At 56.8% G+C, this 10,793-nt stretch overlaps 4 protein-coding genes across 4 annotated transcripts; all 4 read left to right on the top strand.

Moving 5' to 3' along the window:
* Nucleotides 1–429: 429 nt before the first annotated feature.
* E0L32_000254 (uncharacterized protein) lies at nt 430–3,855 on the top strand (the record flags this gene model as incomplete). The annotated part of the gene is made up of 4 exons (XM_031136741.1): nt 430–890; nt 968–1,519; nt 1,955–2,376; nt 2,441–3,855. 4 exons carry the CDS (start codon nt 430–432, stop codon nt 3,853–3,855), a joined length of 2,850 nt encoding a protein of 949 aa, XP_030997631.1.
* A 951-nt stretch (nt 3,856–4,806) lies between these two features.
* On the top strand, nt 4,807–6,634 carry E0L32_000255 (uncharacterized protein; the record flags this gene model as incomplete). The annotated part of the gene is made up of 2 exons (XM_031136751.1): nt 4,807–4,835; nt 4,981–6,634. 2 exons carry the CDS (start codon nt 4,807–4,809, stop codon nt 6,632–6,634), a joined length of 1,683 nt encoding a protein of 560 aa, XP_030997632.1.
* A 749-nt stretch (nt 6,635–7,383) lies between these two features.
* On the top strand, nt 7,384–9,222 carry E0L32_000256 (uncharacterized protein; the record flags this gene model as incomplete). The annotated part of the gene is made up of 3 exons (XM_031136762.1): nt 7,384–7,909; nt 7,962–8,346; nt 8,400–9,222. 3 exons carry the CDS (start codon nt 7,384–7,386, stop codon nt 9,220–9,222), a joined length of 1,734 nt encoding a protein of 577 aa, XP_030997633.1.
* A 1,069-nt stretch (nt 9,223–10,291) lies between these two features.
* Nucleotides 10,292–10,750, top strand: E0L32_000257 (uncharacterized protein; the record flags this gene model as incomplete). The annotated part of the gene is made up of 1 exon (XM_031136773.1): nt 10,292–10,750. The coding sequence occupies one exon, from the start codon at nt 10,292–10,294 to the stop codon at nt 10,748–10,750; it is 459 nt and encodes a 152-aa protein (XP_030997634.1).
* Nucleotides 10,751–10,793: the final 43 nt, after the last annotated feature.

The raw sequence follows: 10,793 nt of genomic DNA on the forward strand, positions 1-10,793 counted from the left end.
ATGATTAGTGCTGGATCCACTAAAGCTCAAGGTTCAGAGCTACTGCACCCAGGCGTTCCGGATTCCCCATGATTCCGTACGGCGGACTTTGCGGGGAAGCCGTGCACGAGATGACGGCGAGAGTGTGGCAGAAGCGGGGTGAAGCACTCGCAAGACTCGTTCTGGAGATCATGAAACACGAGCAAGCATTGGTTTCACGGATCACGTCGTCTGTGTGCTTGCTTCATGCAGTCGTCTCTGTAGTAGCCAGAGATCCTCCGCAGCTCAAGAAGCTCAAACAAGAATCGGAGCTGTGCTCTTGCCACCTGCCTACTCTCTCTAGCTACTCGCAATCCGACATTGGCAGAGGCTTTGGCAGAGATACGGCCTCCAATGCACCATTGCGGGCCGCGCAAAGGGAAGAAGCCTCGTGTTCCTCCGACTTATAGGATGGATAATCCGAGGCACCCGAGGACGGAGCTCCAGATCCTTGCCTCGCTCTGGCGAGCAGAGACGACGGACGACATGGACCGACCTGCCCGTTTGCAAATGGCTGCAACGGCACACCCTCAAGAATCTTCTCGTCTCATGCGGAAACTCCCCGTCGAGGTGCGCAGGATGATATTCCAAGAAGCATGGCGCGATGCCGGCCTTGCCCAGCACATCTTGATGACCAAGTCATCTACCAAATTGTACCATTCACCCTGTGTCAGTAAGGGTGCGGCGGATGAGACTACGGATGAGCAGTTGCAGAAGGCCGAGACACCAGAAGAGGCTGTCGAGGTCCTGCGCAGAGCAAAGTCATCCTGGGCTCTTCACTGGGCCTGCGAGGACGACTTTATCGCAAGGCAAGATGGAACGACGGCACGTTGGTCACCGTTTCTTCCCATCTTGCTCACTTGCAAACTCTTGTACGCAATGGCGGCCTCGCCCTAATGATTCCCTGTCCACCTCGTGCCTTACCCTTTGCTAACTGGCGCACTGACAGCTATCTCGAGGCTGTCGATTCAATCTACCAGGACGTCACCTTCTGCATGACAAGCCCTATGATCGCTGTATCCTTTCTGAACCGGTACCCGCTATCCACCTTTCGGTCAATTAACATCTGCGTCCAGATGCCGCCGCTCATGTCTGATCTGTACCTGAGTCCCGGAAAACACACGTTCCAAGTTGGTAATACACAAATCACGGCCCAGGACAATCCGTGGGAGCGGTTGTTGCGGACGCTCTCGCGCATGACCAACCTGCGGGAGCTCGATCTCTGGGTCACAACCATGAACAACATCCGGCCTTGGCATGACTGCGCCTGGGAGAAGAAGATATTTGCCGGCCTGTTCGATGTGCGCGCCTCCCGGAAATACGTCGTGAATCTCCCAAAGCTACCCAGTAGGCCGCCTAAGACCGGTCATGAAGACTGGTATCTCACAGACGAGGACTTGGCCAAGGCGCCCTTCACTCTCGTGCGCGGCGGCCGGCCGGATCAGTGGCGAGTGCACATGTTTCTCAGAGGAATCTGGCGATCTAGGCCGCACTGGCAGGCGTCAGTGCCTCCTCAGAAGCTCCTTGAGAGGGCTCGCCAGTGGCACCACCAGAGACTTCGCGGATGACTCTTCCGTAGGCAGAAGAGATGAAAGCACCACGAAGGATTGGGCCAAGAGAAGAGGGATCCATCGCCAGAGCCCCTTCCATTGGTACCAGTGCGGCTGCGCCTCCGCTCTAGAAGCCGTTGACCGGGGCCTCGACACACCTGGACTCCACTCGCAGTTAAGCTTGTTCGCCCGGAGGTCCAGCTAATCTCGGTTTCGGCCTTGACAGGCGTAGCGTCAAGTCATAGCTCTCATCTATTTTAGGCAGCGCATCGTTCAATGGATGTAGTTTTTTTCATCGGGCCGCCCCTTTAGACTGGTGAGCCACCTACTTCACCGCACGCACAACGCGGGAAGCTTCACACACGAGTATGCGACTCTCTTCGTAGCCGTTCGTTTCTGTATTGTGTTTTCGTCTGCGCCTTCGTCTTCGCTCTCATGAAGACGTCCTTTCTTTTGGCCCTGTCGGGCCTGGGATGGGCGGTGTTGGCCCAGGTCCACATTCCCTTCACGCGGCCTACGGCACGCGAGCACGATTCGAGGGCTTCCCGCCGCGACGATAAGCTTAATGTCGATCTCTACGGCGCAAAGTTCACCTACATGCTTAATGCGACCGTCGGGACGCCTCCTCAGGATGTCTCCATGATACTGTCGTGCGGCTCCTACGTGACTTGGGTTCCGGATGGGCAGTCTTCCACCTGCAAGTCCCGAAGAACAACTTCGTCGGGTTCCTCCTCCTCCTCCTCTTCTTCCTCCTCTTCTCCGTCATCCTCCTCCTCCTCCACTCCTCGATACTGCATTTGGGGAAGCTGTAAGTCTTACCTGACTCTGACCACCGAAACCTTGCAAACGGCCGCTGACTGATGCCTAATTAGACAACAAATCCGCCTCGACGACGAGCGCCACCGATCCGGACGGAAATACCTTCACGGCGCGGTATGTGGATGGCAGCTATGCCTCCGGAAAGCGAGTCCTAGACACGATGAGCATAAATGGCGTGGCGGCGACGGACATGCCCATTGGTGTAGCCAGCAGCATGGACGACTACATTGGAGTCCTCGGCATTGGATACAACGACACCACGCGGGACAACTATCCCGACAGATTAGTGGCGGCGGGCGCGATCAAGACGTCGGCCTACAGCATATGGCTGAACGACCCCGAAGCCAAGTCGGGCAATGTTCTCTTTGGGGCCGTGGACACGTCCAAGTTCGACGGCAACATGACGCGCATCTACGCCAGCAAGACTACGTCGGTCTGGTACACCTTTGGCACCTACCTAAACACCGTCAACGGCACCAACTCGACCGTCGACCACAAGGTCATCAACTCCACGACCATGCCCGCCCCGGTCTTCATCAGCCCGTCCGACTCGATCTCGAACCTGCCCGACAGCATCGCCTCGCAGATCTGGGAGATGGCCAACGCCACTTGGAACCCAAGCTACAAGCTCGCCACCGTCCCGTGCTCCGCCAATGCCAGCAATGCCACCTTCTCTTTTGAGCTCTCTGGCGCCGGCGGTCCGGTGATCAACGTGCCCATGGTGGACCTCGTCATCAGCGAGGACATCTGGTCCACCTCGACGTGGAGCTGGGACACCGAGTCCGCAACCAAGTACTGCATGTTTGGCATCCAGAACGGCACCCTGGGCTCCGGTCGCAACTACTACTCGACCGGCAAGGAGGAGCAGGGCGCGTGGAACATCGGCAGCCCGCTCCTGCGCCGCACCTACACGGCCTTTGACCTCGTCAACCGCCAGGTCGCCTTTGCGCCCGTCAAGTTTGGCGTCTCGGAGCAGAAGATCGTCTCGTTCGAGTCGTACGGCAGCAAGATGCCCCAGACGACATTCTTCTGCGGGCCCCAGGACTACTGCTACGGCGAGGGCTCGAGCAGAGATCGGGGTTCGTCGTCCGGCCGCGGCGGTAGCGGCTATGGTGGGAGGTATTACGACGAGGGGCTGTCGCCGGCAGGTGTGCTCGGGGTCAGTATCGGCATTGGCATGGCCTTCCTGTTGATCATGCTCGGCGTAGTGTGGTGGTGCCTGCGCGGCGGCAGACAGTGCTGTGGGGAGCGGACCAAGGAGCCGGAGGCTGAGGCTGAGGCTGCGGCTGCGAGTGCTCAGCCGGCCATGGCGGAGAATTCGGCGCCAGCTGCGGCGCCTGCCGCGAGTCCTGTTCCTACCGCCACCGCAGAACCGGCTCCCACCCAGCCGTCGACGAGCCCGGCATCCCACGAGATCCCTCCTGTGACGTCCGCACCCAACGGCGAGGGCTCTTCGCGCCAACCTTAGCAATATAATGTGTAGATACCCTAAACGAGAACAAGCGATCAGCGAGCAATTCTTTTCTCCATGTCTGCTAGCTCAAAGCTGTGCCCCCATTCAATGAACGTGAAAATATGCGATGCTCAACTGAAGATCGCGCACGTATGCCTTGTTTGTGCTGGAAGGCAGTGTAAGTTGATCATTCAGGGTTCAATCCCAGGCTCGGCCCCGAACTTTTCCAATAGGCATCACTAGAGCCGATGGGTATTAATAGGTAAGCTTAAAGTCTCACTGCCTCCACGCCAGTGCGGAGCCGTTGCAGGTGGAGAGCATACACATGAAGGCGGGATGGCCTCGAGACGCAGCGAACGTTTCCCGGGTCCCAGGTTGATTGGACGCCTCGGACTCGACCCCCACAGTCGGAAATAAACGTCTGGGGCGAGGACAGCCCTGTTGCCCTGTGTGCACAGCTGCTCCGCCCGTAAATGCTCAGGACTTGTGCCCTCGCACCAGCACTTTGGCCTCGCCGGACCTGGAGAATGCTGCTGCCTTCTAGACCCCCGAGACTATTTTTCCCTCACGAGTCCGCCTAGATTCTCCCCCCCTTGCGAACCTAAACGGAAGATCCAAATCAATCCGGCCACCAAGAGAGTTGGGAGGGTGGACTTATCGAAGGAAAAGCAAGCCACCAGCTTCCTCTTTCCTCCGCACCCATACGGACGGGAATACATCCGCCTTCCAGCATCCAGCCGACTGGCCCTGCTCGTCTCAAAGCGGGTCAGAGACCGAGGGGAAACCATAGTCGACCCTCAAATCGATCGAGTCCGTCAGGGTCTATCAATGGCTAGAAAGGGGAGCAAGAAGGTGCGGACAGGCTGCCTGACCTGCAAGTACGTGACCCATTGCCCAATCCTGCCCATTCCCAGCTCTGTCCTTGCATCCCCACAGGCCGGCACTTGATATCATTCCTCTGCGGCCATGAAGCTTGCGCCGCATCATCCCCACCCGTCCTCGTGTATCACCTCCCCCTTACCCAACCCGGCCATATCAAGCGAGCGCAAGGAACCAGAGCCCGCCAGCCCCTGGCGCAGGAAAACAGAAGGGGGCTTCCTCCTTGTTGACCGCATGCCTGACTCTTCGGCACACGAACAGGATCCGCAAGGTCAAGTGTGACGAGGCCAAACCGCACTGCAAGAGATGTACGGGCACCGGCCGCAACTGCGACGGCTACGCGCCACCCCCAGAGGCCAGTGCCGCGGCTGCCGCCGCAGGCGCGCTGACGTGGCACCGGCCAAGCCCCCTGGCGGCCCTCTACGATGACGCCACCGCCTTCGACACGAGCAGCAGCACGGCGCGGCACCGGCGCGCCGGCGAGGGCCGCGCGCTGCATTTCTTCCAGGAGGTCGTGGCGCCCGTGCTGGCCGGCGTGTACCACCACGTCGGCTCCGACACGGACGCCTACTTCTGGACCGCCCTGGTCCTGCAGTTCAGCCACTACGAGCCCGCGGTGCGGCACGCCGCCGTCGCCGTCAGCGCGCTGTACGAGCAGTTCCACCAGCCCCCGGCGACGACGACGATGACAACAGCAACACTAACAAGAAGCCCGGACACCGCCGCGACGATACGCAAGCGGAGCGACTTTGCGCTGCGGCACTACAACGCCGCGATCCGCAGCCTCGTGGAGGCCGACAACGAGGCCCTCGCGCTGGTCGTCTGCGTCATCTTCGTCTGCATCGAGTTCATCCGCGGGGACAGCGGCGCCGCGACGAGCCACTGCCGGCACGGCGTGCAGATCCTCAACAAGGTCACCGCGCGCGGCGCGGCGTCGCTGCCGAGCTGGGCCGAGGCGTACCTCGTGCCCATCATCCGGCGGCTGAGCATCACGCCGCTCTTCTTCGGTGCGACGCCCGACTCGTTCCCGGCCGTCGCGGGGCTCGACGGGGACGTGCCCGACAGGTTTGAGAGCTTGCCGGACATGCAGCAGATGCTGGACAAGCTGATGTGTCGGGCTACGAGGTTGATCCGGACGGGCTGGGAGTACCGCATCGGATCGCTGATTGACGTGGAGGTGCCCAGAGAGATCATCGAGGAACAAGCAGTGCTGGTGGACGAGCTCGGCAAGTGGCGGGAGGCAGTCGCTGCAAGCGACTTCTCTTCAAAGTCCTCGGGCAGAGATACTACTGCGACAATTATGCATCTGCACATGCAATGCCTCATAGCTAAGATATGGCTGAGCATGGCTGTCTCCAAGGACGAGCTCGGGTTTGACCAGTTCATCCCGGAATTCGAGGAGGTCGTCGACATCGGCACGATCCTTGAGGCGTGGATGCGGGAGCAACTAGGGGCACACACGCTATGGACAAGACCAAAGTTCACCTTTGAGATGGGGTATCTGCCGCTGCTCTACTTTGTAGTCATCAAATGCAGGCGGCTAGACATCCGGAACAGAGCCCTCATACTCATCAGGAAGATGGCATTGGAGAGGGAGAACTTGTGGGATATCAACAACCTCTGCGGGGCGGGCAAGCGATCCATCGAGTTGGAGCACGACATCGACCTGCCTGATCTCGAAGTCGACAAGATCAAGCTCAGTGAGCTAGCGCACATCGACCCTGGTGTCGCTGTTCCGGACGACAAGCGCATCAGGGACGCCATGATACTGCGGCAGACCAGGGTCTATAAAGACGACGGCGGAGGGGACTTTGTTGGGCAAAATATCTGCTTCGTGCTGCCGAACGCGGGTGGTGGGTTGCACCTGAAGACGGAATGGTGCCCAATCCATCTTGTAGACCTGAAAGACAAATAGATGATACCCCTATAGCATTGCATGATATAACAGTTCCACCTGCATCTGAACTAGACCAGTTCGCCAACACAAGTCGTGTCATTTGCATTCCACCAGACTGGCAATAGCGAGCAGCTTCGGCGAGCTCAGCCATGGACTTGAGCTTTGCGCCTATCTGACAAGCTGTCAGGATACCCAAGGACCGCGTTTCGTGCTATCTCCGTCCTGTCGTGGAGCTGCGCTATTGTTGACGATCACTCCAGAGGCGCAAGACTCTGCAATGTGTGATCAGGCCTCTCGGAACCGCAGTCCTCCGACCCACGGGGCTTAGCTCCCATGATTGATGCCAAAGTACAAGTACAAGATTGGATGGATCCAACTGGTCCAGTCGTAAGGAGCATGGTGATGTAATTAGCCATATCTTCGGTTGATCCTACAAAACTGCCTGGGTGCGTTAAAACGACAATTAGGCGCGCATAAGCCCTCTTTCAACAGGGGTACGTACGGGGTCCTATTCTTAAGCTGACATCTTGAGCTTCTGTAGGATTCGCTAGTCCCTGCCGGTGAATGTTAGTGTGAATTTTGTTTACTGATCAAGGGTTTGGGCTCGTGGCGGAGTGGCTTGACGATGTGGGTAACTTCGGATTCAAGTCCGAGGCCAATTCGAATATAAGGGACTTTGTGATCAATACAAGTTATGGAATGCATCTCTTTATCTCGGAAACGCCTTTCTCTTGTCACCCTCAAGACATCCTAGACTTTCCCAGACCATGCTCTCCTCTTCCTTGCATAAGTGTCTTTTGGCACTCGCCACACTTCCAGCATGTCTGGCTGCAACAAACCCTTTGCATTGCCCTCCATTGGGTGCCGTCCTACCTGCGCCGCACACTCCCAGTACCAATGATAAGGTCAAGCAAGCTGTGCAGGGCTTGGACCAGGCCATGGGCAAGCTAACAGCATCCCTCAACTTCTCGGCCATGTCCATCAGCGTTAAGTCAGTCCACGAGAAGGTGAACCTTTTCTCTAAGAGCTACACGCCGCCAACCGTCGACGCCAGAAGTGCAACCAAGATCGACTCTGACACTGTCTTTCGCGTGGGCAGCGTTTCGAAGTTGTTCACTATGCTCGGCGTTTTGAAACTTCCTGGCATCGACTTGAACGACCCCGTCACGAAGTTTGTGCCTGAGCTGAAAGAAGTACAAGAGATGGCCGAGGCAGATGGCTTGTCACAATTTAGATGGGATGATGTCACACTCGGGGCTTTGGCATCCCATCTTTCGGGCATGGGATCTGACTGTACGCTTGACCTTGAGCTGTCTTTTTCGCATTGATGGCTAACACACAATAGTTGCTACTGACCTGAGCAACTTTCCCCAGCCATGGCAAAAGCTAGGTCTGCCAGCCGCAAACCAGTCTCTGATGATCGAGTGCGCCGGTTTGCTTGGCCTGAGGCCTTGCAACAAGACCGACTTTTTCAAGAGCTTTGGGCACCACCCCCCAGTCGCTGCGCCCTTCACCAATCCGGCCTACTCGAATGTCGCCTACTCTTTGCTCGCCTTCGTCATCGAGAATGTTTCAAACATGTCCTACGATGCGTACATGCATAAGGAGGTACTCGACCCGCTGAGCCTGAAGCATACCTCTACTGGCGGCAAGCCCCCCGTCAACGACTCGCAAGGCTTCATCCCGAAGGGCGATATCTGGTGGGGTGCTACCCTCGGCTTTGAGGATCCGTGAGTTAACCTTATCACGCTGGTTGACACGTAAACTAACAGACTGCACATAGGGCCGGCTCCTACTACTCCAGCGCCAACGACCTCCTCACTCTCGCCGAGGCCCTCTTGACCAACAAGCTCCTCACCCCAGTGCAGATGCACAAATGGATGAAGCCCCTGACATCGACCTCCTCCACCGGCACTCAGCTCGGCGCCGTGTGGGAAATTTACCGCTCCGACAATCTCACTTCGGACCAGCGCTTCATTGAAGTGTACACCAAATCCGGCGACCTGGGCAGCTACCACGCGCAGATCGTCCTCATTCCGGACTACGATCTCGTCTTCAGCATCACCCTGGGCGGCAACGAGACCTCGGGCGGCATGGCGCAGGAGATCCTCTCGGCCATCACCACCACTCTCCTCCCCGCGCTCGAGACGGCCGGCAAGGATGAAGCGGCCAAGACCTTTGCCGGGACGTACAGCGACAACTCGACGAACTCGACGCTGACGCTCAAGATCGACGATGGCCCCGGCCTGGTCGTCGACAAGTGGGTCATGCATGGTGTCGATGTGCCCGCCAACTACCACAGCTTCAACGCTCTTGGCAGCATGCCCGCCAACATTCCACTGTCCATCCGCGTCTACCGTACCAGCCTGAAGTCGGACAAGCAGTGGTCGTGGCGTGCCGTGTTTGAGGTGGGGCTGGCCGCAGAGAGGGCGAAGCACGACGCCGCCGTGTTCTGGGCCAAGGGCAGCTGCGTGACGTGGGGGTCAGAGGACAGGATTGTGTACCAGCACAAGGCGTTGGACGAGTTTGTCTTTGACGTCTGTGATGGGACTGCGAGTGGGGTTTTGCCTAGAATCTTCCAAACCAAGCTTCGGAGGACTGCTTAGAATGGAGGCTGTACAAATAGAGCACTGAGATTTGATGTTTAGACCAACCTTCATTTTGTCACATTGTATGACTATGTAACTATTTAGAGCTTCATAATTCGAAAGAAAACTCCCAGGATCATCTCCCTACCCTGTAGACGCTCCTCGTTTTGAGTGGCTATTATCCAGAGACTACATTCGCAGGATTAACATGTTAGAGGACTTGCATAAAGCTGCATAAAAAAGCTTTGCCAAGTTAGCAGGTAACTTGTTACAAAATTGCCTAATACGGTTTGGGTAGTTAGACTTCCGGGCCTTCATAAATCGTTTTGATACGCCAAGCCACACCCCGGTCAGTTAAGTTTGACTTTGAATCGTAACCACGAACATAGCCGTGGTTATAACTTCAGATGCATTCGCAACTCAGTTACGGAACCAAGATTAGCAAGGACTAAAAACTTCCACAAAAGTCAATTGTGTTACAAGAAAACACTTCATTCAAATCAACACTTCACATGACATTTTGACTTTTCAACATCCAGAGAATCAAGTCCTTCCACAATGCAGTCAGAGAAAGCTGGCAAGGTGTACCCATCTGAGGCATGGAAGCTCGAGTACGCAGCTTGCGTCGCTTGCTATGCGCGGCGAGACACTCCCAGACAGCCTTGACAGCGCGCCATTAGGCGCCTCGGTCACGCACGGTGTTCGAAGTCATCTTAGCTTCGCCTCCAGTGATGCCGTGATTGATCTTTGCGAATAACGCGCATTTCCGACGCGCTCGCAACGCGCGCTTGATCATGAGCAACATCATCCCAGAGGCGGCCGATATGGCCGAATCGGAGCATCCAACGTACTGTATCTGGTTCCCTGATATCGCGTCGGAGGACACGTATCGGATGCTTGCTGCGGCCTACCCGGATATGCGGTACCAGATTGGTAGAGCTTGTGCTCCCGCTGGATAATGTGGATTGTATGGAGAACTGAATCTACTGCCTGACATATCGATTGCCGAAGAGGCGCGTGAGAGCGGTACCGCGGCAGGACAAGCATTCTTGCGAAGATCATGGCCGCCCCATTCCGATACACCGTGATGGACGACTATAACCTCACTATTAACCCCAAAACTACTCGAGCTCCGGCCTATCTCAACGGGGTCACTGATGTACGCTGGCAGCTATCGGAGCGCAGAGCACTGTTCTCGGTCTACACCGCAAAGAACGAGTGGCGCGTCAGCCCATGCATTGAAGAAGATCGCCGCATCGGTCTCGAGTCGGTCATTGGACAGTACAAAAACCACCATCTGACTGCCGATGAGTCTCGTCTCCTTTACCAACCCCTCCCCTTGGATCTTCCAAGCGTCCGGAAGGACCTCCTAATATGCTTGGCTGCTCACGACGGCAACATTGACCCCTATCTCCGCTTGTACCGCCCGACTATACCATATTCTGGCATGGCGCCCCAGACAGATGACATCGAGCAGTATGTACGGGCATCGCCGGCATTCCTTGAGGAGCTAGCAATGTACGAAGATGAAAAGAGCAAAGAATGATCCTTTTCAAGCTGCATAGCTACAAGAATATCGTCGACTACAA

The sequence above is a fragment of the Thyridium curvatum genome (assembly GCF_004353045.1).
Source record: "Thyridium curvatum strain D216 chromosome Unknown NODE_1_length_1224711_cov_81.814160, whole genome shotgun sequence".
In the NCBI taxonomy this organism is placed as follows: domain Eukaryota; kingdom Fungi; phylum Ascomycota; class Sordariomycetes; order Thyridiales; family Thyridiaceae; genus Thyridium; species Thyridium curvatum.